The 23,751-nt window shown below is 43.7% G+C and overlaps 2 protein-coding genes across 3 annotated transcripts; one reads left to right on the forward strand and one right to left on the reverse strand.

Moving 5' to 3' along the window:
• Nucleotides 1-595: 595 nt before the first annotated feature.
• TMEM234 (transmembrane protein 234) lies at nucleotides 596-11,546 on the reverse strand. Of its 2 annotated transcripts, XR_015744746.1 has the most exons (6): nucleotides 11,132-11,517; nucleotides 9,268-9,419; nucleotides 8,132-8,198; nucleotides 6,945-7,037; nucleotides 2,329-2,491; nucleotides 596-730 (listed from the first exon to the last, which is right to left on the reverse strand). XR_015744746.1 is itself a non-coding variant. In XM_026702712.2 (5 exons), exons 1-5 carry the CDS (start codon nucleotides 11,142-11,144, stop codon nucleotides 2,415-2,417), a joined length of 402 nt encoding a protein of 133 aa, XP_026558497.1. In that variant the 5' UTR covers nucleotides 11,145-11,546; the 3' UTR covers nucleotides 1,413-2,414. The 2 variants fall into 2 exon arrangements, 1 of the variants encoding a protein (XP_026558497.1); XM_026702712.2 differs by lacking the exon at nucleotides 596-730 and having other exon boundaries at nucleotides 1,413-2,491; nucleotides 11,132-11,546.
• Nucleotides 11,547-12,260: 714 nt separating this feature from the next.
• On the forward strand, nucleotides 12,261-23,626 carry EIF3I (eukaryotic translation initiation factor 3 subunit I). The gene is made up of 11 exons (XM_026702711.2): nucleotides 12,261-12,382; nucleotides 14,346-14,438; nucleotides 14,894-14,981; nucleotides 15,602-15,667; nucleotides 17,686-17,835; nucleotides 17,940-18,067; nucleotides 21,014-21,124; nucleotides 21,838-21,927; nucleotides 22,898-22,971; nucleotides 23,134-23,226; nucleotides 23,314-23,626. Exons 1-11 carry the CDS (start codon nucleotides 12,308-12,310, stop codon nucleotides 23,393-23,395), a joined length of 1,050 nt encoding a protein of 349 aa, XP_026558496.2. The 5' UTR covers nucleotides 12,261-12,307; the 3' UTR covers nucleotides 23,396-23,626.
• Nucleotides 23,627-23,751: the final 125 nt, after the last annotated feature.

Genomic DNA, 23,751 nt, shown 5'->3' on the forward strand with positions numbered 1-23,751 from the left:
GCCCGCTTGCTCCTTCTCTCCCCTTGCCAAGGCACCGTTCCCACGAATCAGCAGTTCTTCTGTCCATCATGGCATGTCTTCCCCTTTCAAGGCAGTCCAATATAGAGAGCAAAGCCATCTTCCTTCTTGAGCACAAATTAGCATCACTTTAAATTACATATCATGATGAACGACTTATTGCACTTTCATTCTCACTCTCCCTTATTTTGTGTAGATTTTATAAGACATCCAGAATACATTTAATAATTTAAATTGTAGCATCAGTATGGCCATGATAGAAAACCAATAATGTGCATCTTTTTTTTCCCCTCCCAACTTGACTTGCTAATTTTTTCTAATATCAATCAAAATGTCAAGCTACAGATACATTTGCTATAAATAAATGCCTTTAAATAGCCATTTTATTATCCTGGCACTGTGGCCATAGAAAGTTGGGGATGAGAATTTCAGTGAAGAGGGTTTGTGGGGTATCAGATCAATGCAGCCAGCCTCGAACGAGACCAAGGCCTTGGCCAGAGACCCGCCCAGTGAGTGGTTCGCTTCTGGCTCAGGGAGTCCTTGCGCTGGGTTAACTCAGAAGAATTTTCAAGCCAGATTATTCTAGGCTCTGACTTGTCATTTATTGCCAAATATATTTTTTCAGACACAGAAGTCATTTAAAGATCAAAGCTTTTGCTTGGATGTTCTTTCAAATCTGCCTGGACTTCAAGAACATCTTTTGGCTTCAAACCTGAAATCGAGAGAAACAAGCAAAATGGCGAGACCACCTTCTCCTCATATGTACTTCCTGCTCCAGCTAAATCACGGTTTATAAATGTAAACCAACCAAGTATAATTTTGGTCAGAAATCAGAAATGGCATTTGATACAACTTTAAATGGCCCTTCACCAACTTTGCTGCTTTATTTTATTTCTTGATTAGGTCTATGTGCTGCCCACCTTCCCAGCTCTGGGCTGTCTACAAACATTAACCTCAAAAACTCAGTACAAAACTTGTAAATGTTGCTCTGCAGAGCGATGGCAAAAAAGTTACCACCCTGCAGGACTTCATCCTAAGGACCTTCTTTACACCAGCATACCTCAGCACCTGGCAGAGGCTCTTGGAGGGACCGCTGGAGATAGGAGTGTCCATCTGCCTTTCATACTTCACAGGCAAGCAAGCTTCAAGGAGAAGGGCTGCTGTGTCCATGGGTAAAGGAAGAAGCGGCTTCTTTAAGGGGCAGTCAAGCAGGAGAGCTCAGCCCCCAAGTCCAGGGCTTCCCTTGCCCAGGGATAGTCAAGCACTCTGGGTTTGGAGGGTCCTCTCGGTAGAGCAAAATTTGCTTCTCTGGGTTGACCGTTTTGCAGATATTGCTTTCTGTAAGGTTTGCCTCTCCTCCTAACTTAAAGAGAGTGAAGACTCTTGAAATGAAGTATTTCAAAAGGAATCTTTATTAAGCAGAAGGGGAAGCAATACATTCAAAGCAACGCCTGAATACCCTGAGGCAAGATAAGCAGAATTAAAGCACTAGGAAGTCCTCTCTTTAGGCAGATGCGGATTCAGCCAATCCACAGGTGTGAAGATGTTACCGTACCGGCCACTCTGAGGAACAGGTAAGCATACAATCCCATGGCCATCTTCCGCTGGCTTTCAAAGTGAAACAAGCCACGTGGCCCTCCCCCCTAGCACATTCCCCAAGAGTGAGAATATCTCAGGGCGCTTCGGCACCAGGGTACAAGTTATAAAATGCCAGTTGTCGCACACAATAGTAATGAATCGAATTCAAGCCCCCCACCCACCCATTCTCCCACTTGAATAGCAACATCACTTCCAGGGAGCTGACAGGAATTTTGGGAGTTGAAGTCCACACATTATCGAGTTGCCAAGATTGAGAAACGTTGGGCTAGAGAAGCAGGAACTCTGTCATGACAGACTCATAAGGGATTCTGAAGCCTAACTTAGATTTCCAAAACTGTATTTCTGGGTACCAATTTAGCGTCAGCCATGTAAACGGTACTTTATGCCAATTGTAGACTTTTCCGTGCTAAAACGTGTTGCTTCATCCTTCACACACACACACTCCTAGATGGTAGCTATTGATCCTGCTCTTAAATCAGATCTGTCTGGGCAATTCCTTATCACTTTTGAGATCTTTCTGTATCCCCTTAAAGGCTCCTGATCTTGCTGCTTCCATTAAAGCAATCTCGGGGTCCTCAAAAGTTTCTGGTTAATAGGAACATCAAGACAAGATCTTGGGACACAGGTCTCTGGAATCCAAGTGCATGAAGAAGCGATGGCCAGGCTATGAAAAACCGTGCTCTCTCTAACGTGGAGCCAGGGGTTGTTTACCCCGTGCTGCAACTCTTGAGAGTGGTATAAGCAGTTGTACAGATGAGAACGGTTTTCCACAGAATTTCCCCTCTTCCTTGGAGACCTCATGGATGTTTGCGCGCAGATGCAACTATGCAGATGGCAATGCCCAAGACTGTCAGGAGCATCCCCAGAACGGCCCCTACAGGAGAGAAAAAGCAGGGATCAACCAAAGCTGCACATTTTACAGGAACATGGACTAGTCAATTCAACCAGTGGTGGGATTCAGCTGGTTTGCACCGGTTGGCCTGAACTGGGAGCTAAAAATTTTTGCAGTTCAGCGAACTATCTGATTCCCACCACTGACTGGCCCCATCCCTCCCCTCCGTCATTCCAATGGTGGGATTCAACATTTTTTTACTACCGGTTCTGTGGGTGGGCTTGGTGGGCGTGGCATGGCTTAGGCTTGGTGGGCATGGCATGGCTTGGTGGGTGTGGCAGGGGAAGGTTACTGCAAAATCCCCCTTCCCTCCCCACCCCACTAACCTGCTTTCCAGCTCCATTCTCCTGTGTAGGGCAACAAAAGAAGACCCAGCCAATTAGCTGGGAGTCAATGGAGGCAGAGAATAGATGGGGTTAGTGGGGCCAGTCAGAGGTGGGATTTGCCAGTTCTCTGAACCAGTCAAAATTTCTGCTACTGGTTCTCCAGAACTGGTCAGAACCTGCTGAATACCTGAGCCATTCCTATCCTGGTCTGAGAAGGTAAGGCCGACATCGGAGTAGGGAGACCTGTTCTGGGCCCATCGTGCTCAGCTAAAAGGGCGCTGGGAGGGGGGACACGGCGAGGCGAGGCTGCCTTTTGGGCCTTGCTCTGGGTTGGGCAGTGGTCTGACTTTCCCAGGTGGCCACGACCCCCGATCCCTGCTTGCTGGTGGCAGAGAGGAAGGCGAGGCAGGGCTGAGCCACTGCTGCTCGGCCCCCCCAGTTCGCATCCTCCCCCCTGCCCAGACTCACTGACAGATCTGGGAATCCTAGGGGGCAACCTCTTAAGTAGGAGTCATAGGTGTGCTGCAACTGCCAAAAAAGTCAGTGCAGTCCTTGACTGCATCAACAGAGGAATAATATCAGTATCTACAGATTAACAGAGTTGGAAGGGACCTTTAGGTCATCTAGTCCAACACCCCGCCCAAGCGGGAGACCCTACACCATTTCCGGCAAATGGCAGCCCAGTCTCTTCTTGAAAGCCTCCAGGGATGAAGCTCCCACAACTTCTGAGGGCAACTTCTGTTCCATTGATTGATTGCTCTCACTGTCAGAAAATTTCTCCTTATTTCCAGGTTGAATCTCTCCCTGTTCAGTTTCCATCCATTATTCCTTGTCTGGCCTTCAGACACTGCTATTGTGTCTCCCCTGGTCTTTCTCTTCACTAGACTAGCCACGCCCAATTCCTGTAACTGTTTATCGTATGTTTTAGTTTCCAGTCCCCTAATAATTCTGGTTGCTCCTCTCTGCACTGTTTCTAGAGTCTCAACATCTTTTTATAGTGTGGTGTCCAAAACTGGATGAAGTACTCTAGTTGTCGCTTTATAGAGTGGTATTAGTACCTCATTTGATCTTGACTGTATACCTCTATTAATGCAACTTAGGATTGCATTGGCCTTTTTTTGGCTTCTCTGTACACTGTTGGCTCATATTTAATTGGTTGTTCGCTAAGACTCCAAGATCCCTCTCACAGTTACTGCTATTTTTTTACACAATTTTGATTTTTCACAAAACAAAAAGGTAAAATAGAACATCTTTTTTTAGTGAGCAGCGTGGTTCCAGGTTTTCACTTCTCCACACAGATATAATCTCAATTTCATATTCATCTTTCATATTCAGTTTCATATTTTATCACTACTTTGTATATTCTCCATTTGTTTTTCCTCAAATACCCCCCTCAGGCTTATTTTATAGCTTTCTCATTTCTCACAGGTACTGCTATTAAGCCTGGTATCTGCTATCAAGATCACATGAAGTATTAGTACTTCATAGTTTATAGACTGCTTTATAAGATCACACTTGGCATCTTGTATCCAATTTTGGCAAACAGATATCAAGATTTTAGAAAAAATATAGAGAAGAGCAACAAAGATGATTAGAAGGCTGGAGGCTAAAGTATGATGAATGGTTGTAGGAACTAGATAAGTCTGGTCTAACAAAGAGAAAGGCTAAGAGCAGGGATGGGATTCTACCAGTTCACACCTATTCGCTAGCACCGGTTGTTAACATTCTAAGCGGAGAATAGGTTGTTAGAAGAAATTACTGGCCTAATCCTGTAAGGAAGGCAGGAAGGAAATATTCTGGTGTTGCTTACAGCAACTGCTCCTCCGTTAATCCTTATTGCATTCTTGGCAGGACTACACTTCTTGTCTCTGGAGGTTTTTTTCCCCTCCTTTGCTGGTACTTTGCTTGTGTGGAGTGACCATTCAAAGTTATAATGGCACTGAAAAAAGTGACTTTTTTCACACTTACGACTGTTGCAGCATCTCCACCGTCATGAGAGGCCAGGCAAGGAGATGCGTGCCTCGATGTGTGTGATGTTGAGTTGGCCACGCCCAGCCAGTCACATGACCACCAAGCCATGTCCACCCAGTCACATGACCACCACTTAAGCCACCAACTAAACCATGCCCACAGAACCAGTTGTTAAAAAATTTGAATCCCACCCCTGGCTAAGAGTGACATGATAGCAATCTTCCAATATTTGAGGGGCCATCACAAAGAAGAGGATGGCAACCTAGTCTCCGAAACACCTAGGGGTTCACAAAAAATAAAAGATGGGAACTTATCAAACAGAGATCCAACCTAGAAATAAGAAATTTCGTGACAGTGAGAACAATTAATCAGAGGAATGGGATGCCTTCAGAAGTTGTGGGTAGACCATCGCTGGAGAAGAAATTTTTAAGAAGAAATTTGTCCATATTAGTATAGGGCAACAGTGGCTAACCTTTTTGGGCTCCTGTGCCGATAATTACGTGCCAGCACCCAGAAGGCAACGTGCTCAGGTTCTCCCCACGCCCCCTGTGCATACGTGTGCGATCCCCCGTGCGCTGCATGTCTCTGCGCATGTGTGAGCAACCCCATGTGTGTCACGCATCTGCGCATGTGTGCATGTCTCCCGCGCACCCCCGCCCCTGCGCATGTGCACCAGATACCCAACAATCAGCTGGCGGGTGGGCTGCGTGTGCATGTGCAGTAGACCTTCTCTGGGCAAGGGCTTGCGTGCCGGCAGTAATGGCTCTGCGTGCCACTTTTGGCACGTGTGCCATAGGTTCACCTCCCGGGTATAGGGTCTCATGCTTGAACAGGGTTGGACTAGAAAACCTCCAACATCCCTTCCAACTCTGTTATTCTTTATAAATTTCTCCATTCAGTCTTACCAAGAGAATAGTGATAAACCAGCAGTCGTCAACTGGTGCGCCAATTTTGGTGGGCCGTAGAGAAATCTCACCCCCAGAGTACCCCTCCAAAGCAATTCATCCAGGCTGTGCAGAAACACAAGGCTACTCCACCCACTTGGCCCACGGGAACCCTCCCGGCCCACTCACTCCTTACCTGGCAAACCTGCCTGCTAAATTGCTATTTTTCCTTTTTTTCCCAACCATCAGCTGTTCTGCTGTGCCGGGAGATTTAGATTAGCAGGAAATGGTTGGATTTCTTGCTTTCTAGCTAGTCTTTAGATCTTTGGCTCTGCTTTTAAGCACAGCCGAACCTCTCTTAGGACTGAATGTTCAGTGCAGACTCATGGCAAGCAAATTTTATGTGACAGCCTCAGGTAGGTGATGGCAAATAGATAGATCGCTGAATGATTCTGTGAGCAACTCAATCTGCCTGCCTGCTGTGCCTGATTTTGGGTAAAAGTTGCTCTTTTTTTAAATAAAAAATTCAGTATTTACATACATGGTGTGTTGTGAGTTAATTTTGTGAGTTTGCTTGTTAGCAAATTTTATGAGTTTGCTTGTAACCAAATTTTATGTGACAGACTGAGCTAGCCGATGGCAGATAGATCTCTGAATGAATCTGTGATTCTGTGATCAACTCAATTTGCCTGCCTGATTTGCCTGATTTTGGGTAAAAGTTGCTCATTTTTAAATAAAAATTTCAATATTTATATAAATATTTATAATATGTACATGACCACCAAGCCACACCCATAAATTAGGCCACACCCACAGAACCGGTTAGTGGTCCCTGGGATTTAAAATTATGAGTTTGGTGGTCCCTGAGGTCCAAAAAGTTGGTGACCCCTGTGATAAACAATACTTGGAAATGGACATCAGGTCTTCTGAGATAGCAAAATCTCATCTTATTGTCTAGTATCAAGAGGAAGATGACTTTGAAAAAGCTTATTTTCACCATAACATGCAAGACGAGACGAGGAGTGGCTGGGAGGGGAGAGGCAAGGAGAGGCCAGGGGAGGGGCTATTTGATGTGAGTGACAAGTTGGCCATGCCTACCCAGTCACATGACTACCCAGACATGCCTACCCAGCCAGCCATTAGGGCTGTTGTTCAATTATTTGAATCCCACCACTGAACTCAATATAAATATATATAAATATAAAGCAACAAGGAGGACAGAATTTGCATCTGATCAAGCCATTAGACACCTACTTGTGCCACCTATGTTTTCCCCAAGAACTTTCCCTGTTGCGATTGTGAAGACCAGGGCCAAGGAATTGCAAAGAGGCACAGCCAAGGTTAGGTCTGAAATGGAAAGTGGAACACTTAATGCAGAATTATCTGATCAAAACAAATAAAAACCACTGAGGAGATAACCCTAATCAAAGGGAAACTTCATCTGAAGTTTGTGTTTGGCTGGGGAACAATTCTGGTAGGAAATCCTTCCTAAAAACATATTAACTGGATCTCCACATTCAGGGATTTCCACATAGGACAATATTGGCAAGATGGCAGTTACCATGTTTTTTGGACTATAAAGACGCTCCGAAGTATAAGACGCACCTAGCTTTTGGGGAGAAAAACAAGAAGAAAAATCTGCCACTGCTTCCCAGCAATTTGCCTCCTTGCAGCAAACAGCCTGCTCAGCTTCAGCACAGCCTGATTAGCATAAGCAGCTGATTGTTGGTTGGATCGTCCTCCCAACGATCAGCTGTTTCAGGCTGCAAGGATCACCATCGCCTATTGCTGCCTCCATGCACCCCATTTTCGGCCTTCGCATGCCCCATTTTTGACCCACTCTAGGCGGCGGGGATCGGAATGGGGCAAATTGCTGGGAGGCAGAGGCCGAAAGGTGGGGTCCGGCAGATGGGTGGGGCTTTGGCAACATTCGCTATATAAGACACAGACACCTCCACACACTTTTCGGGGGGCGCGGGGGAGTGTGTCTTATACACCGAAAAATATGGTACTTCCAATATTTGATTCTGTAGCAACTTTCCAGCAAGCTTCACTTATCTTCTACCTATTCTTTTACTGGTCTCTACCAACCATATTGGATCGGAATTCAAGAACTGCAATTAACATATCTTGAGGGCACCAAAGGCGACCACACTGGAGCTCAAAGAAATCTAGATAGTATCTGATCATGTGATTAAAACCCTGCTACTTTTGAATGTGCATCAGAATTCTGTTTCTTTTTAATGAAGGTAATCCTGCTCTGAAATCTATTAAGGACTGAGTTACTCCCATTTTGGTGACACAATCACAGAAATTGGATTTTTAAAATTATGTCTCTCTGCAGTAGGTATCTGAGTAATCCCCCACAATAATCAGAGTCCCCACTTTAAATCACCTCCTCCTCGAATCTTGACATTGGCAGTAATTAATTAAGGACCAACCTGTGGATGCTAATGCGATATAGTAGATGAATGAGCCACACTGGTTTAGTATAAATGGTAACATATACTGCAAGGGAAAAAAAAAATAGTTGGGAGAGAGCTTCAGGGTTACTTAATTTAAACCAATTTCTGATAACCAGGGACAACACAATCCCAGGTGTTCCAGTTATTATAATGCATCATATACTTTTTTTCAAACATGCTCCTGGGTCAAAACAATTTTAAAAGATCATTGCTGACTAGTGGCTTTCTGAACAGTCTTCTATCTGAGAGGAAAACGGACATTATTTTTCAAATATTCTGAATTAAACAAAATTAATTTTAAATTAAATTAAATTTAGACACTGAATTACTTCTCCATTGGGAAAGCAACTAAATGCTGTAATCAAAGAATCAAAGCCTGATTACTGTAATAGCATCAAGTAAAAAAAGAATTAAATTTAATACCATATAAGTATCTTATTACAGTATCATGTAAGATTTAGAAAAAAAAATATCTTGTGATATGAACAGGCTGGTGCAGTCTAGGTACCTTCCGTAGTATTTTCTTCCCCCAGACCTGGCCAGGGATCACTTACTTCTTGGGTCAATAGGAACATTTTGATTCTGTTTCACGAGCATGAAGAAATAATGTCTATCATGAAGGGCATCCCTTTACTCGCTGCCAGTGCCCCAGAAAGTTAGTTCCTGTTTCTAGTTTATCTTCCTTTTCAAAAGAGAAGTCAGCTTCCAATCCCATGTTTTAATTAAAAGGCTGTTGTTTTTTTAAAAAAAGGCAGGAGGTGTGGTCTAATGACAGGAAATGTCTGCAGGGGTAAAGGTGCTATGCTGTGGCCCCCAGGCACAGGTAATTCAGATTCCTGTTGCAAAGGAGTTTCAGGTAATGGTTAAGATTAAGAAGAACTGGGCTCTCTGAGTGGCCGGATCTCAAAACAGCGGAACACTCAACATAGGTCTGTTTTGAATTCCATGACGGAATGCTTTGCACTATAGAAGATGGTTTCCCAAACATGGCAACTTTAAGACACCTGGACTTCAATTGGCTGGGGAATTCTGGAAATTGAAAGCCACACATCTTAAAGTAGTTAAGGTTACAAAAAAGTAGTGTGAAGAGTGCTGTATAAAATGGCAAATACCTTGTAATTCAGGCAAAGGAACTTTATTTCAGCCAGCATCTGCTGAAATCTGCTTTCTCTCTTTACCCGTTCCAGACCCTCAGTTCCTCTTTTCAGAAATGGATTGGTTGTTCCCCAAAGAATGGCTACCAAAATCAAAGCTGCAACATTACCTGCAAGAAGATGGTATCAACAAATATCAACAAATTGTTTAATGAAGTACTCATGGGAGTTATTCATCCTTTAGAACTGTATTCCTTGGTAAGAAAGACAGTAGCTAATAGATGAATAATCACCCTTCCCTTTTCTTTCAATACAAATATATTGATGTATAAGGCATTAAGTAAATTGTACCTTGTTTAGCATCAAGTCCTATTACAGGCAGTCTTCAACTTATGACAGGTTATTTAGTAACCTTCAAAGTTACAACAAACCTACCTTGAGGCTTTATGCCTTTGTCTGTTTAATGATTGCTTTAAAAGGTTGTAAAATCATATTGGCCACATTTTACAACTGTTACGACTTACAACTATAGAGGGCAGGTTCCATTATGGTTGTCTCTCAAGGGTTACCTGTAATTTAGTTATTTATACCTAAAATCAAGGAGCAAATGATACAAAACCAAACATTCTTGAAGGAGGAGTCCAGGGCTGCAGTGTTTAAATTTTGCAGACTGGCACACCCCACAAAGATGAATGAAAAAGGATTTGCAGCGCTTACTTAATCCATCCTTTCAATTGCCCTAATCCCATTCACACAGGTCAATAATCAAACTCAAATCAAGGCCAATAGATGTGACTCCCGACCTCAGAAATGGAGAAGCTCTGCAACTGAACCCTTGCTTTGCATGCACAAGGTCCTCAGGCTGAACCTTTAAGCCTGGCCAGAAAAAGTCCGGATTTACTTGAGCGGATCCTATGCACTGGTGGGATTCAGCAGGTTCTGACCAGTTCTGGAGAACCGGTAGTGGAAATTTTGAGTCGTTTGGAGAACCGGCAAATCCCACCTCTGACTGGCCCCACCAACCCCATCTCTTCCCTGCCTCCCATTTAGTCCCAGCTGATCGGCTGGGTCTTCTTTGGTTGCCCTGCACAGGAGAACGGAGCTGGAAAGCAAGTTAGTGGGATGGGGAGGAAATGGGATTTTGCAGTATCCTTCCCCTGGAGTGAAGAGGAAATGGAGAATTTACAGCAGGGGTCTCCAAACTTGGCTTGTGGAGAATTCTGGGAATTGAAGTACACAAGTCTTAAAGTTGCCAAGTTTGGAGACCCTTGAATTACAGTATCCTTCCCCTGCCATGCCCACCATGCGCACAGAATCGGTAGTTAAAAAAAAAATGAATCCCACCACTGAGTCCCTATGCCAAGGTGGCATCCGAGGACCCTCCCAACTCCTCTGTGCGTCTTCTTTACCTACTGGAGGGGTGTGTGTGAGAGGGGGGGTGTATCAGTGTCCCTTCCCAATTTCTAGACCCCCCTTCCCAAGCAATTCTGAGCTCCTTTGGGAGACGGGGAGAGCATCATGTACAGCCATAATGGTTTCTCGGTGGGGCGGTTTTTTTTTTTTTTTAATGGCAGTGCAGCCTCCGCAGGCGCTGGTGCAATTACAAATCCACCCTCCCCAGCAAGTAGGACATTTACTATCAGAACCCCTCCGGCTTGGAGCATTGCTTGGAGCAATGAAAGACAGTTTGGGCAGCTTTAAGACTGGCGGACTTCAACTCCCAGAATTCCTCCTCCAGCCATGTTAGCTCAGGAATTCTGGGAGTTGAAGTCCGCCAGTCTTAAAGCTGCCCAGTTTGAAAGACCCTTGATCCCCGCTTTTAAAGCATTCCCCACCTCTTATCCTCCCCCCATTTCTAAGGCACCGGAAGAGGATCCCTCACCCAGCGACGCCATGGCGACTGGGGCACCATAGAGTCCCGCGAAGTATTTGTTCTTCGTGGAAAACAGCCGTCAGCCGGTGTTGATCTCTACATACATCTCTATGGCTCAGCCCTACATCCCGCTGGCGGGGTGGGGAGCGGAGGGGGCGGGAGTCGCCCCAAGAGCCCCTCGTGTATTGCCAAACTCTTGTCGGAGGACGAATTAAGTCGATCTTTACGACAGAGGTCTCCAAACGTGGCCCCTTTAAGACTTGTGGACTTCCGCTCCCAGAATTCCTCAGCCAGAGTTGAAGGCCACCAGTCTTAAAGGGGCCACGTTTGGGGTCCCCCGGTATAGGGCCCCTGGCTTGAACAGGGGTTGGACTAGAGGACCTCCAAGGTCCCTTCCAACCCCATGATCATATACTCTTTATTAGCTATGCTGACTGGAGAATTCTGGGAGTTGAAGTCCACCAGTCTTAAAGGGGCCAAGTTTGGGGATCCCTGTTTTGCGGAGGGGGGAGATGAAGCTTTCCAATGCAACGGTCCTTTCCATCTCAAACGATTCGGTTCATTCCGATTTGTTTTGTGAAGTAAAAAAACTGTTGAAGCATAGTGAAACTTTATGCAAGGGACAGCTTTCCTCCGGCAGATCAAAATAAGTCTTCTTTTAATTAGTATTATACATTCATTCTTGAATAATAATTCTTTTTATTTTTTTATATACTATAAATCCATTCCATTTCAAACGTCTGTCGATTAGGTACATATTTCATGTGCTTACAGTTTATAATTAATACTCTTCTTATCAGTGTAACAATATAACAATAACCACATTTTCATATAAGTAATACCCAATATATCTATTTTTGCAATCTTCTCTTATTGCTTTATATATTCATCTAACCCATTTTAATTTATTTTATCTTCTAACCATTGGTAAAATAAACCCCATACCGTGTAATATTCAGATTCTTCTTTTTCTTTAATTTCTAATGCTAATCTATTCATTTCCGCACAGTCAAATATTTTTTCAATAACTTTCTCCTCCGTACATTTATTCATTGATAGGAAACTCAACTTGCCCCGCCAATGGAGGCCATTCTGAACAGCACCGGAAGTGAATGTATACCCAACTCGCTTCTCTTTTCTCTAGACCTTGCCAGGGCCGTTTCCTTTTGGCCTGACCCGGAAGCGATGCCTTCGTCCTCGCCCCGGAAGTGCTTCTTTGTGCCTTCCGCTCGTGCTGCCGGCGTTGTTGCAGCAGCCATGGTAAGTCTTGGATTCCTTAATGCCAATAAATAATTAGTTTAACTAGATTAAGTAGTTAAGTCCATTAATCCGGAGGGTGGTCGATTCCCTGTGGGGAGGAAGGTGGGCCCGCTACTTTTCCTGGGCTCCAAAAGTTATTAGGAAAAGATCTCGCAGGTCTACGGGGAAGTTACTCCGGGTTGAACCCAGTGGCGCCTCTTTCAGTGTGAACGTGAGCGGATCAGGGTCCTGAGTACGAGGAAAGGTTCCCTAAAAGAAGGAACGTTTTACTTTGGGGCTAAATCGGGGTCCCCCAAACTTGGCCCCTTTAAGACTGGTGGACTTCAACCCCCCCAGAATTCTCCAGCCAGCATAGCTAATCGAGTATATGATCATAGGGTTGGAAGGGACCTTGGAGGTCCTCTAGTCCAACCCCTGTTCAAGCCAGGGACCCTATACCAGGGGTCCCCAAACTTGGCCCCTTTAAGACTGGTGGACTTCAATTATGGCTGAGGAATTCTGGGAGTGGAAATCCACAAGTCTTAAAGTGGCCAAGTTTTGGGACCCCTGGGCTAAATCGATAATTTTACAAGCATTGTTCCTGTGCTTCAATTCAGAGGAGCTTGCCAGAAAATAAAATTAAATAAAGCTGCCTCAATAAAACCAATGCAAAGAATGAGAAAACAGAATAATAAGATTCAGTGCTTTGGAAAGCAATATTACGGCAGCCTAAAAGATCATTCCTGGATTTATGACTATTGCTACTATTATTACTATTATTATTACTATTAAGTGTTGTACCTTATGCTTCTTGATGAATGTATCTTTTCTTTTATGTACACCAGGGGTCTTCAAACTTGACGGCTTTGAGACTTGTGGACTTCCAACTATCGAAATCCTCCTCCAGGCATGTTAGCTCAGGAATTCTGGGAGCTGAAGTCCACAAGTCTTTAAGCTGTCAAGTTTGAAGACCCCTGGTGTACATAAAAGAAAAGATACATTTGTCTATTCTATTCTATTCTATTTATTTTGTATCCTAATTAATAGCAGCTGAAAGAAATAACAAAAAATAATGAAGCTAAATGTCATAAACTGATATGTGTATATATGTAGAAGCATTCTGCACATCTTTGGGCATCTCATTCCCCTTTCCTGGGGAAAGAATGAGCACAAAAATAGAAATTCATTATACTCAAGTTGTAATTCTGGGTCTGTTTACTAGGAAGTACATCCTGTTAAATTCACAGTTAAATGTATGGTCAATTTCATTTCTTAGTTGTTAAAAACCTTAAGAGACACTCAGCTTTTCTTTTAAACTTGGATGATCTTATCTTTTCTCACCCTGCCCCAGTACCTTCTTCATCTTCATGCTTGAAATAAATAAATGTAAGAGATTACAGTACATTGTTAGAGTGGCCTGGAGGTGGAACTCTCACTTCACAATCAGGAAGCTGTGAGTTCAATCCTAGGTAGTGGCTCTGTCTCTGGGCACAAAAGGAAAACATCTGCTGCAAATGCCACATAGGGCAGCCAGCAGCTAGCAAACACTCAGCTCCATCTAGTCATCCAACTCCACCCCAGTGCAAAAGATTACAGCACAGGTGTCAAAGTTGACCACGTAACATGATATCACGTGATATAATTTGCGGAGCTTGGGTGGACATGGCCTGCATCTGGCCCACTAGCCAGTTTGACACCGCTGGATTACAGGGTCGCTAAAAGAAAAACCCAGTATATCTTTAAATTTGACCTTTTTGTTTTATTTTTTTATTATTTTCTTACAGAAGAAATGTTATTGTCACCTGTTTCACCCCTTAAAACCAACACCTGGAATTTCAATTCTATTGGCCAGCATGTTGTTATTTTATTCCATCTTTCCACAGTTGAATAGCAACTGTAGCATTATAAATGACAGGGATATTTTCTAACATTGTCATTGGAAGCAAGCAGTGTTAACATCTTTTTAAAAAATTTCTCTTTACAGAAACCTATTTTGTTGCAAGGCCACGAGAGGTCAATTACTCAGATCAAATATAATCGGGAAGGTGATTTGCTTTTTACAGTAGCAAAAGATCCGGTATGTTATCATGGAATGGTTACCTTAGTTTATGCGTTTTTCTCAGCCTAACAGAGTATCTCTTCCTACTATCCTAATAGATAGGAGAGAAAAATGGAAGGAAGAAAAATAGAAATTTATTTCTGTGAATATTAGTCACCATAGTCAATTAAAATCTGGTCAGAATGGCTTGTTCACAATATTTTTCACAACCTGTAATAATCTAAGAGTTGTTAATCAAGAGTTTGTGAAACCTGTTTGTCAGTGGATTTAGTTGTATTAAAGATAGTTCTTCATTCGTCATTAATACTACTTTCTAATTTTACTCAGTGTATTATATAATCAATTCTAAGTCAGTTTATCTTGTCTATAAGTTACTGACTGATCAAAACATTTAATCAGGAAATTGTTAATATGTACCAGTTTTAACACTATGGTTGTATTTTATTAAATTTACCTTATTTTTCTTTTATCAGATTGTTAATGTTTGGTACTCTGTCAATGGTGAGAGACTTGGCACATACACTGGCCACACTGGTGCAGTCTGGTGTGTGGACGCTGATTGTATCCTTTGCTTTTAGTGTACAAAATCACATTTTTTAAAAGTTACTTGAGAATAGCTCATGTATATATTGAAGCTGATCATCTTATCTGTCTGTCTGTCTGTCTTTCTCTCTCTCTCTCTCTCTCTCTCTCTCTCTCTCACACACACACACACACACACACACACACACGACAACCTATGAATCATTGTGTCATTGTTTTCAGAGATATTTTCCTCCCAGATTCTTTAATGTCTTGGAAGTAACCCATGTTGAACTGTATAGCACAGTCAAATGACAATAGTTGATTATAGGAAATGTTTTATTTCGTTCTGCATTCTGTCATGAAATGCTTTATGTGACCATGTTTGTCATAACATAATTTGCTAAAGGTCCATTTCACAGGAATCCTGGGTTCCAGCTTTTGGATGCATTCTGTAAGTTAACCCATTTGACGTTCCTTGGTTGAAAACGTTTTGCTCAGCACTGCATTGTTTTGCCCAGTTAAAGATTACAGACAAAGTTTTAGTCATGTATGTCAATTTAATTCACAGGGTTTATTTGTTTAAATCATGTAGTAGTTCATTTCTGTTTCCTGCTACTCCTCATGTATTTTGCGTGGTTCCTTGACTGCTTTTTCAGGGGACACAAGACATGTCTTGACCGGCTCAGCAGATAACAGTTGTCGACTCTGGGACTGTGAAACGGGTAAAAGTCAATATATGAGAAGGAGGAAGAATGTTCTGATTATGCAGGGTGAAAAATGTAATGTCAGGTGGGAGGAGAATGGAGCTGCCTTTTTGTTCTAATACAGAATTTGCATCTGGAAACTCATGTCAACATGAGGATTCATGTGTGGATATTGTAAACCTGTGTACAAATTGTAGTAGGGGTCTTGTCTGAATCAGCCTCTACCCAGATTGTTGGGGTCAATATGCTGAGGCTGAGCCACTTAGAGCAGATGGCAGCGTTCCAATTAAACTCTCCATGCGATTCAAAACTCCCAAGACAAAGTCAAGATGGATCCAGGGCTGACCGCAGGGGTGTCAAACTCAAGGCCCGGGGGCTGCATCCAGCCTGGGGGATGCTTAGGTCTGGCCTGTGAGGCCGCCCTGGAGACAGCTAAGGGGTGGCCCACGGTGCTTCTTCCAGCAAAAACGGAGCTTCTGAGGGCTGGGTATTGCAGGAGGCCATCCCAGCCGAAAACTGAGATGGGGAGTCCATTTTTTTATGGCTGAGCACTCAGGCCACCACAGGTGCCCCCTGACATGCCATGCTACACCCCCGCCTTCCCCCTAAGGTCCAACACAACCCTGATGTGGCCCTCAATGGCATTGAGTTTGACACCCCTGGCTTAAAGGGTCTGTAAGGCGCTATGAAGCTATAGTGCTATTGCTATCAATAATTTTTTTTGGTGGGGAGGAGGGGAAGGGGAAGGAGCATGCTGATCCCTCTGGGCGAAAAATAGCCCTCTTTGCTTTTGTGCGAAGGCAATGTTGCAGTGCTTGTTTTTTCTTGCTGCACGTGCCTTTTTACAGTACAGGTAGTCTTTGATTTACAACAGGGGCCCCCAAACTTGGCCACTTTAAGACTTGTGGATTTCAACTCCCAGAATTCTCCAGCCAGCTATGCTGGCTGGAGAATTCTGGGAGTTGAAATCCACAAGTCTTAAAGTGGCCAAGTTTGGAGACCTCTGATTTACAACCACAGTTGAGACCAGAATTTTAAGTGACAATTTTACCTTTTTACCATGGTTGCTAAGCCAATCACTGCAGTTGTTAATCCAATTTCCCCCACTGGCCTTGATTGTTGGAAACCAGCTAGAGAGGTGGCAAATGGTGACTACCTGAATCCAGGACACTGCAACTATCATAAATTACATCCTGATTGCCAAGTGCCTCCAAATGTTATAGGGACGCTGCAACAATTGTGAGTGCAATTTATGAGTGGTCATACATCACCTTTTTTTCAGTGCCAAACTCCAAATAGTTGCTAAACAAATTATTATAAATTGAGGATTATTTGTATTGTTACGGTACTTTCTCTTACCCGCTGCTGGTGGTTTTTCCAACAATCGCCTAAGAAGTTCTTTGTTTTTCCCCCATCACTGAAGATATTAGGAACACTTCCTCCTCTTCCAGTTAAGGAGATAGTGAGCTATTGAGATCCATACCCTCAGGTTTTTGAGATCTTTCTGAATCCACTCAGGAATAGGATTAGATCTAAGAATCTGAGATCTGTTTGAAGGCATCCTTTTTGTGCAGTCCGTTGATGAATCTAAATGTACCTGGGGTGAAGAAATGTCTGGTGATGAGGAGAACAAAGTCTGTGTGGTCTCAGCGTTTGGATTCCAACTTTTCTAATTCCAAGAAGAGACATCAGTAGTGGGGATGGAGAATCTCATTCTGGCTGAATAACACATTTCAATCTGATTACAGAATTAAAAATCATTTCCAGGATTCTCATAATCATGAGCCATAAATGAAGTCAAATAAACTTGGTTTGCACAACATGCTCAGCCCCTAAAAAGCAGCCCTGTTAATATTTTGGAAGTTGTGTGCATGCATCTCTTATCTAGTCTGTAGCTGACTAGAGTATGTAGGTGGTGTGTAGACGCTTCCTGTAAACCTGAAGCTTAGAGACCCTGGGAGGAGATAATTCTGAGTTTGAGGGAGCTGTGGGTTTCTCAGGCTGTACTTACTGCTTGTGTTTCATCCCCTCTTTAGGAAAGCAACTCGCTTTGGTCAAGACCAACTCGGCTGTGAGGACTTGTGGCTTTGACTTTGGAGGGAATATCATCATGTTTTCCACAGATAAGCAAATGGGTTACCAATGTTTTGTGAGCTTCTTTGACCTTCGAGACTCCAGCCAGCTTGGTGAGACCTTCAGGTGTAGGTTAGAGTCAAGGTTAGGATGGGGAAATTGTCCTTCCTCAAAGTTGGTGTTAATGGAGCTATCTTTTTTTTCCTTTGATCTTCAGAGGACAATGAACCTTACATGAAGATCCCCTGCAGCGAGTCCAAAATTACCAGTGCAGTTTGGGGTCCCCTTGGAGAATTCATCATTGTTGGGCATGAGAATGGGGAGTTGAACCAGTTCAGTGCAAAGGTTGGTATGGATTCAGGAAGAGTATTACCATCAAGAAGGTCATCAGCCTCAGCTGGGCAAATCAGAGGTTGTCTTCACAGTCATATTTTTGTCAGTGTGTTTAGCAGTTTCCAATTTATTTTCTCCACCATCAAGTACAAAACAGTGGGACACCACAGTCACCCTACCCCCAAAGTCTGGGAGGGCAGATCCATTTTTAAAGACTTATGGAGCATCAACAGGGTTATAGCCAAATGAGCCAAATCATTCCAGAAGGCAGCCACCAAAACATGCTCTTTGGGTGGCGATAGATGACCCAAATTGATCAAGGGAACCTAACGTTCACCAACTCTATCCAATCTTGAGAGAGAGAGACAGGAAGTACAGCAGATAGGTGATTTGTTGCTCCCTGCCATAAAAGATGTTATAAGCAAACGACCCTTTAAATCTGCTGATGAAATGTGTTTGTAACCAGTGCAACTTGTGCGTTCACATGCGCAGGCCAAAACATTTTGATTACTGTTTTTGCCACAGTATTCTGGAGCAGGGGGCTCCAACCTTGGCCACTTTAAGCCTGGAGGACTTCAATTCCCAAAATTCTCCAGCTAGCTTTGCTGGAAGCTGGAGAACCCTGTTCTAGAGCAGCTGTACCTTCTAGTAGTTTTTAAGTTAACCATATTGCATAGTCCAGGGGTGTCAAACTCATGTCGTCATGGCGGTGTCACGTGACATATCAGGACATTTTTCCCCTTTGCTAAACCAGGCGTGGGTCACATTCGGCCCAGGGACCGTGAGTTTTGACACCCTTGGTATAGTCTAATTATAAGGTGCTCAGAGCATAAGTGACTGCAGGGCCTTCCAGTCCAGGAAGGGATACAACTGGTATATTGAAGAGCTGAACCAAATCCCTCATGGGTTGTGTCACCTGTTCTTGGAGTGGCAGCTGTGAGTCTAGGAAGAGCCCCTCAGCTGAGCTGTCCACCAGATCTTCAGTGAACATCCCGTGTTTCATTTATTAATTGCCTGGGATGATTAAACGGCCACTATATCTTCCCATATGGTGGTTGTGATAGGGTGATGTAAAGAGTTGGGAAGTAATTCAGTGGCAGCGAACTGATGACAGTAGCTTCCTGTGCCAAATCACATTGCAACCACCCATAGACAAAATATAGATTTCAACTCCTGGAATATATCAGGCCTTCCCTGACCTGGAATAAGTCAGCCATGGTCTCCTGAACTTCATGGACTCAATATGGCATCAAATTGAAATTCCCAAGAAGTAAAAAAATCTTCGGGTCTCTGGTCATGAAATCCAGCAGATCAGGAAGGGACGTTGCTAAGAAGTAGGGAGAGTCATACACCAACAACTAACTCATCTATTCTCTGAAGCTCAATTTTATCCAGAGCGTTGTTCCGCAGATGAGAGCCTTGCAAGAGCCCTTAGCGATTAAGGGTGACACAGTCATCTTAATCTCCCAGTCTTAGACTCTTGACTGATGAGTCCAGCCAACTTGAAACCAAAGGGGGACTTAATTCTGAGAGGGGACCCTTCCCTAGGCCATCCATCTTGTTCAAACAAGCTTCATGGGTAAAGGGCGTTTTCAAGTTCAAACAGGTCTTTGATTCTACTTTGATAAATTTGCTTGTGAAAAATAAACGATTCAAAAGAAGTTTGGTGTTGTTAAATGATTGGGTGTCATTTGCAGCTTCTGGTTGTCTTCATTTCTCTCTAGTTTCTGCTTTTTTCACCTCCAGGGCTACTCTTGGGAATACCCAAATGGCTCCTGGAGAATAGTAACTAAAAGTAACCATTTGTCCAGAATGGTATGTGGCAGGGGTGTCAAATTTGTGTCGTCATCGCGGTGTCACGTGACATATTGCAATTTCCGGTGTGTGTGTGTGTCACTAAACTGGGTGTGATTGTGGCCAGTGGGTGATAAACCTGGGCCGCAAGTTTGACACCCTTGGTATAGGGTCTCATACTTGAACAGGGGGTTGGACTAGAAGATCTCCAAGGTCCCTTACAACTTTATTAAGTGTAACTTGATTTGCCTTTTGTTGACTTTAAGCAAGATGGCAATCTCTCCGCTGAGTCTTCTGTATTCTCCAAAAAAAGAGATGATAATCCTGCCAATATTTCTTTTTTACTCTGGATATCTTAGATGATACTTGCCCAATGTGGGATTCAAGGATTGAACCAAGAATTCTCGCCTTGCTTTATTATTGCCGTGCTTAATTTAGCTTCAAGGTGTGATTTCACGTAACTTCAGACTATCCCTTTTGGCGGTCTTTGCTGACTGATAGCTATAAGAAGGATTGAAATAATATAATTGACTACTTATTGATTATTCTGTATGTAACATGATTGTATCATATTCATATGTTCATATATATTTTATATCCCACCTTTATTTTTTATAAATGACTCAAGGTGGTGAAGATTTCTAATACTCCTTCCTCCTCCTATTTTCCCCACAACCTTGTGAGATGATTGGGATGAGAGAGTGACAGACTCAAAGTTTCCCAGCCAACTTTCATGGCTAAGGTGGGACTAGAATTCATAATCTCCTGGTTTCTAGCCTGCTGCCTTAACCACCAGACCAGGGTCTGCAACCTTAAACACTCAAGTTGGACCCGTTTTCCCACAGAAAAGTAAACACCAGGAGCCAATCATTTAACACCTGTTGTGACTGGGTGGGCGTGGCCAACTCGTCATTCACTCCCACCCAGCCACCACCTGCTCTGGAATAGGGAGCGAGCCTCCATCCCCCACCATCCCCCTTACCTTCTCATGCCAGGTGAGGAGTGACGGGGAGGGGCCAGCTGGTGGTGGGATCAGCTGATAAGGAGCGGCAGCAGAGGGCCAAAAGAGCCACATGTGGCTCCGGAGCCCCAGGTTGCAGACCCCAGCACCAGGCCAAGCAATTTGGAGTAAAGTAGCAATACCTTTCCTTCCTTCTCTCCTAGTCAGGAGAGGTCCTCATGAACGTCAAAGAACATACAAAGCAGATCAATGACATCCAGACTTCCAGAGATATGACAATGTTTGTCACTGCCTCCAAGGATAACACTGCCAAGGTGAGTCGCTCTTGCTTGCTTGCTTGCTGCAAAGGGTGGTTCCTATGATTGACCTGCATTTTTCAGTTATCTCTCCTGGGAAGAGGGGTTGCTTAAACAAGCTAGCTCTTCCTGTTACTTTTGCAAGTTTTGAGATAATAAATTGTTTTGCTCTAACCCTCAATCAGATCATTATTTCGCTCTTTGGTGGTAATTTTGATTAATATCTAACCACCTTTTACTGATGCCTAAACTGATCAGCTCCAGAGGTGGAGAAGGAAAGAGAAGTGGGAGGACCATAAAATCTGGTCCCCTTTCATGACTGGAATTTCAGAGCAGTCGTTAGGGCTCAGTCAGCAAATTGAGGATGGGCCTCTTGGCTGGAGACAATTTCTTAATATGTTTTCTTTAAAACACTCATTGCCATGCTGGCATCCTTCCTACAAATTGTAAATGCCAGATTTTTTCAACTACTGAATGCAAGTTTTTTCAACTCTCACCGGAACTCAGGAAGGGTTTGGTTTTGTTTCTGTTTTTGATTTCCTGGGCTTACTCTAGTTGCCTTGTTCAGCTTCCAAACAGTGTTTTGTTGGGGCAACTGCTGTTCACAGGACTGGTAAGTGGCTGTGTTGTGCTGCTTGGGACCGGTGCTGTAACTGGCATTTTTCAGATGATACTGGGGAAGTTTAGTGTCTCCCTCCAAAAAAACCCTGAAAGATCTATTTCTCTTGCAGCTTTTCGATTCCACAAATCTTGACCACCTAAAGACGTTCCGAACAGAACGGCCGGTGAATTCCGCAGCACTTTCCCCCATCTTTGATCATGTATGTTGGTGGGCAACCTGTTGAGGTTCCCCCCCCCCCTTATATTCCCCTTATATATTTGTGAGATCTCCTTATGGTGAGAATTGTATGACTGTTGTGTGGGTAAGTATACAAAGATAAGTTTATCTGTGAGATGGAAGCGTCTGTGTGTTTGCTTCTGGATGCTTTGTTTCTTGGCAGCTTCTCTCATCTCTGCTCGATTGCTATACAGGAAATGGGAAAACATTGGGAAATCAAATGACAAGGTTCTGAACTCAGCAAATGAGCAAAGTTTCCTTAGAGAGAGGCAACCATATTTTAAGCCATTACACTAAGCTGATCTGTTGGTATATTCTCTCCTAATCAAAGGAATGTAAAGTGGATGCCATGCCCTTGTTGGAGTCTGATTCTGAGGGGGAGATTGAGCAGCTGAAACGGGGGAAGGGCACAGTCCGGCATGGCATTCAGAGGAAGACCCAGGACCATCCCCTCTTCATCCTAGGGCACGCAGGGAGGAATGGAGAAGGGAGCAACGTGGCTTATGGGAGAGAAAAAGGCCCTGATCCCTTTCATTAGTTGCAGCTGGGAGAACAAGATATAAGTGGGGCGTTTGCACACAGCTCCTTGCTGGAAGCAAAGCGTGCATTATCTTTGTTGAGGTTTATCTGAGTTTTGACATCCTCCCAACTGTGGGTGCTGCGTTATCCTTTGGAAGTCTGCAATTTATCATCCTGGCCTGCCGTGTTAATTACTTCAGTGTGGTCTGTGTTGGTTTTTTTATTTCCAATTATCTTTACTTTGGGTTCGGACTGCATTTACTCCCTTAGTAGACTTTCTTTAAGAGTTTGATATCTAGCTGAGGATAATCGGACATTGGGGCCAAGTTGGAGGCATTAAAGGGAATTTATTCTACTTTTGTGACTTCGTTATTTTTGTGTCACGCCCCGGGTCAGCACAGTGGATCTCATCCAGTTTATTTTTCTTCTGGCAGGTGGTGTTAGGTGGTGGGCAGGAAGCCATGGATGTGACAACCACCTCCACCAGAATTGGAAAGTTTGAGGCCAGGTGAGCTTGTTTTCTCCCCTGGTAATGAGGCATCGATTCACCCTCTTGCTGCATTCCCATGAAACCCAACTCTGGTTTCAAAAGACAAGCAAGTTACGCTGAAGAGTTGCCCAGTGTTCATTTCTAACGGTGTCTATCTCTCTATCTTGCTTATGGTTCTAGATTTTTCCACCTGGGCGTCGAGGAAGAGTTTGGAAGGGTCAAAGGCCACTTTGGGCCAATTAATAGCGTTGCTTTCCACCCTGATGGGAAGAGGTAAGCGTCACGGGTACTTCTGGTTTCATCAAGACTGGGACCAAGAGCCCAAGGAATTTCACTCCTTTTTTTTTTTTCTGCTTCTAGTTACAGCAGTGGCGGAGAGGATGGCTACGTCCGCATCCATTACTTTGACCCCCAATACTTTGAATTCGAGTTTGAAGCCTGATCCAGCTATTTCCTTGTCCTCTGGTGCCTCTCTGCAGTTCCCGCAGGATGGAAATCTTGCTTGTCCTGAGCGATGCTTAAGGGCCAAATCAAAGTAAAGGATGGTCTGCTGCAGCGGCCGCTTCTCTGTGGGACAATCTCTCTACTTGTACACTCTTGGAACAGCTGCAGTTGCCCTATTTATAATGTGAGACGCAGATAATAAATGCTTCCTTTATAACATGAAAAGAAATATGTATGAACGTGTTAATTGGGTACAGGTAATTGCTATTTTTAATACTGTTTCCATCATGTGTATGATTCGTTGGCTTTGGTGTCATCATCAGGGGTTTCCATATTGGGGGTTTTGCTAAGTAA

This window comes from Pseudonaja textilis, chromosome 10 (genome assembly GCF_049901715.1).
Source record: "Pseudonaja textilis isolate UNSWEBS1 chromosome 10, rPseTex1.2, whole genome shotgun sequence".
NCBI classification, from domain to species: domain Eukaryota; kingdom Metazoa; phylum Chordata; class Lepidosauria; order Squamata; family Elapidae; genus Pseudonaja; species Pseudonaja textilis.

Excerpts from the sequence above, each read along its gene's own strand:
- TMEM234 (XM_026702712.2), bottom strand. Across the intron at positions 8,199-9,267 it reads TCCTTTGCCTGAATTACAAG|TATATGTTACCATTTATACT; the intron begins GTATTTGCCATT and ends TTTCCCTTGCAG. Across the intron at positions 2,492-6,944 it reads GGAAAACATAGGTGGCACAA|GGGCCGTTCTGGGGATGCTC; the intron begins GTAGGTGTCTAA and ends TCTCTCCTGTAG.
- EIF3I (XM_026702711.2), top strand. The coding sequence starts at position 12,308 with ATGCCTTCGTCCTCGCCCCGGAAGTGCTTCTTTGTGCCTTCCGCTCGT. Across the intron at positions 15,668-17,685 it reads ACTCTGGGACTGTGAAACGG|GAAAGCAACTCGCTTTGGTC; the intron begins GTAAAAGTCAAT and ends TCCCCTCTTTAG. Across the intron at positions 21,928-22,897 it reads TTTCCCCCATCTTTGATCAT|GTGGTGTTAGGTGGTGGGCA; the intron begins GTATGTTGGTGG and ends TTCTTCTGGCAG.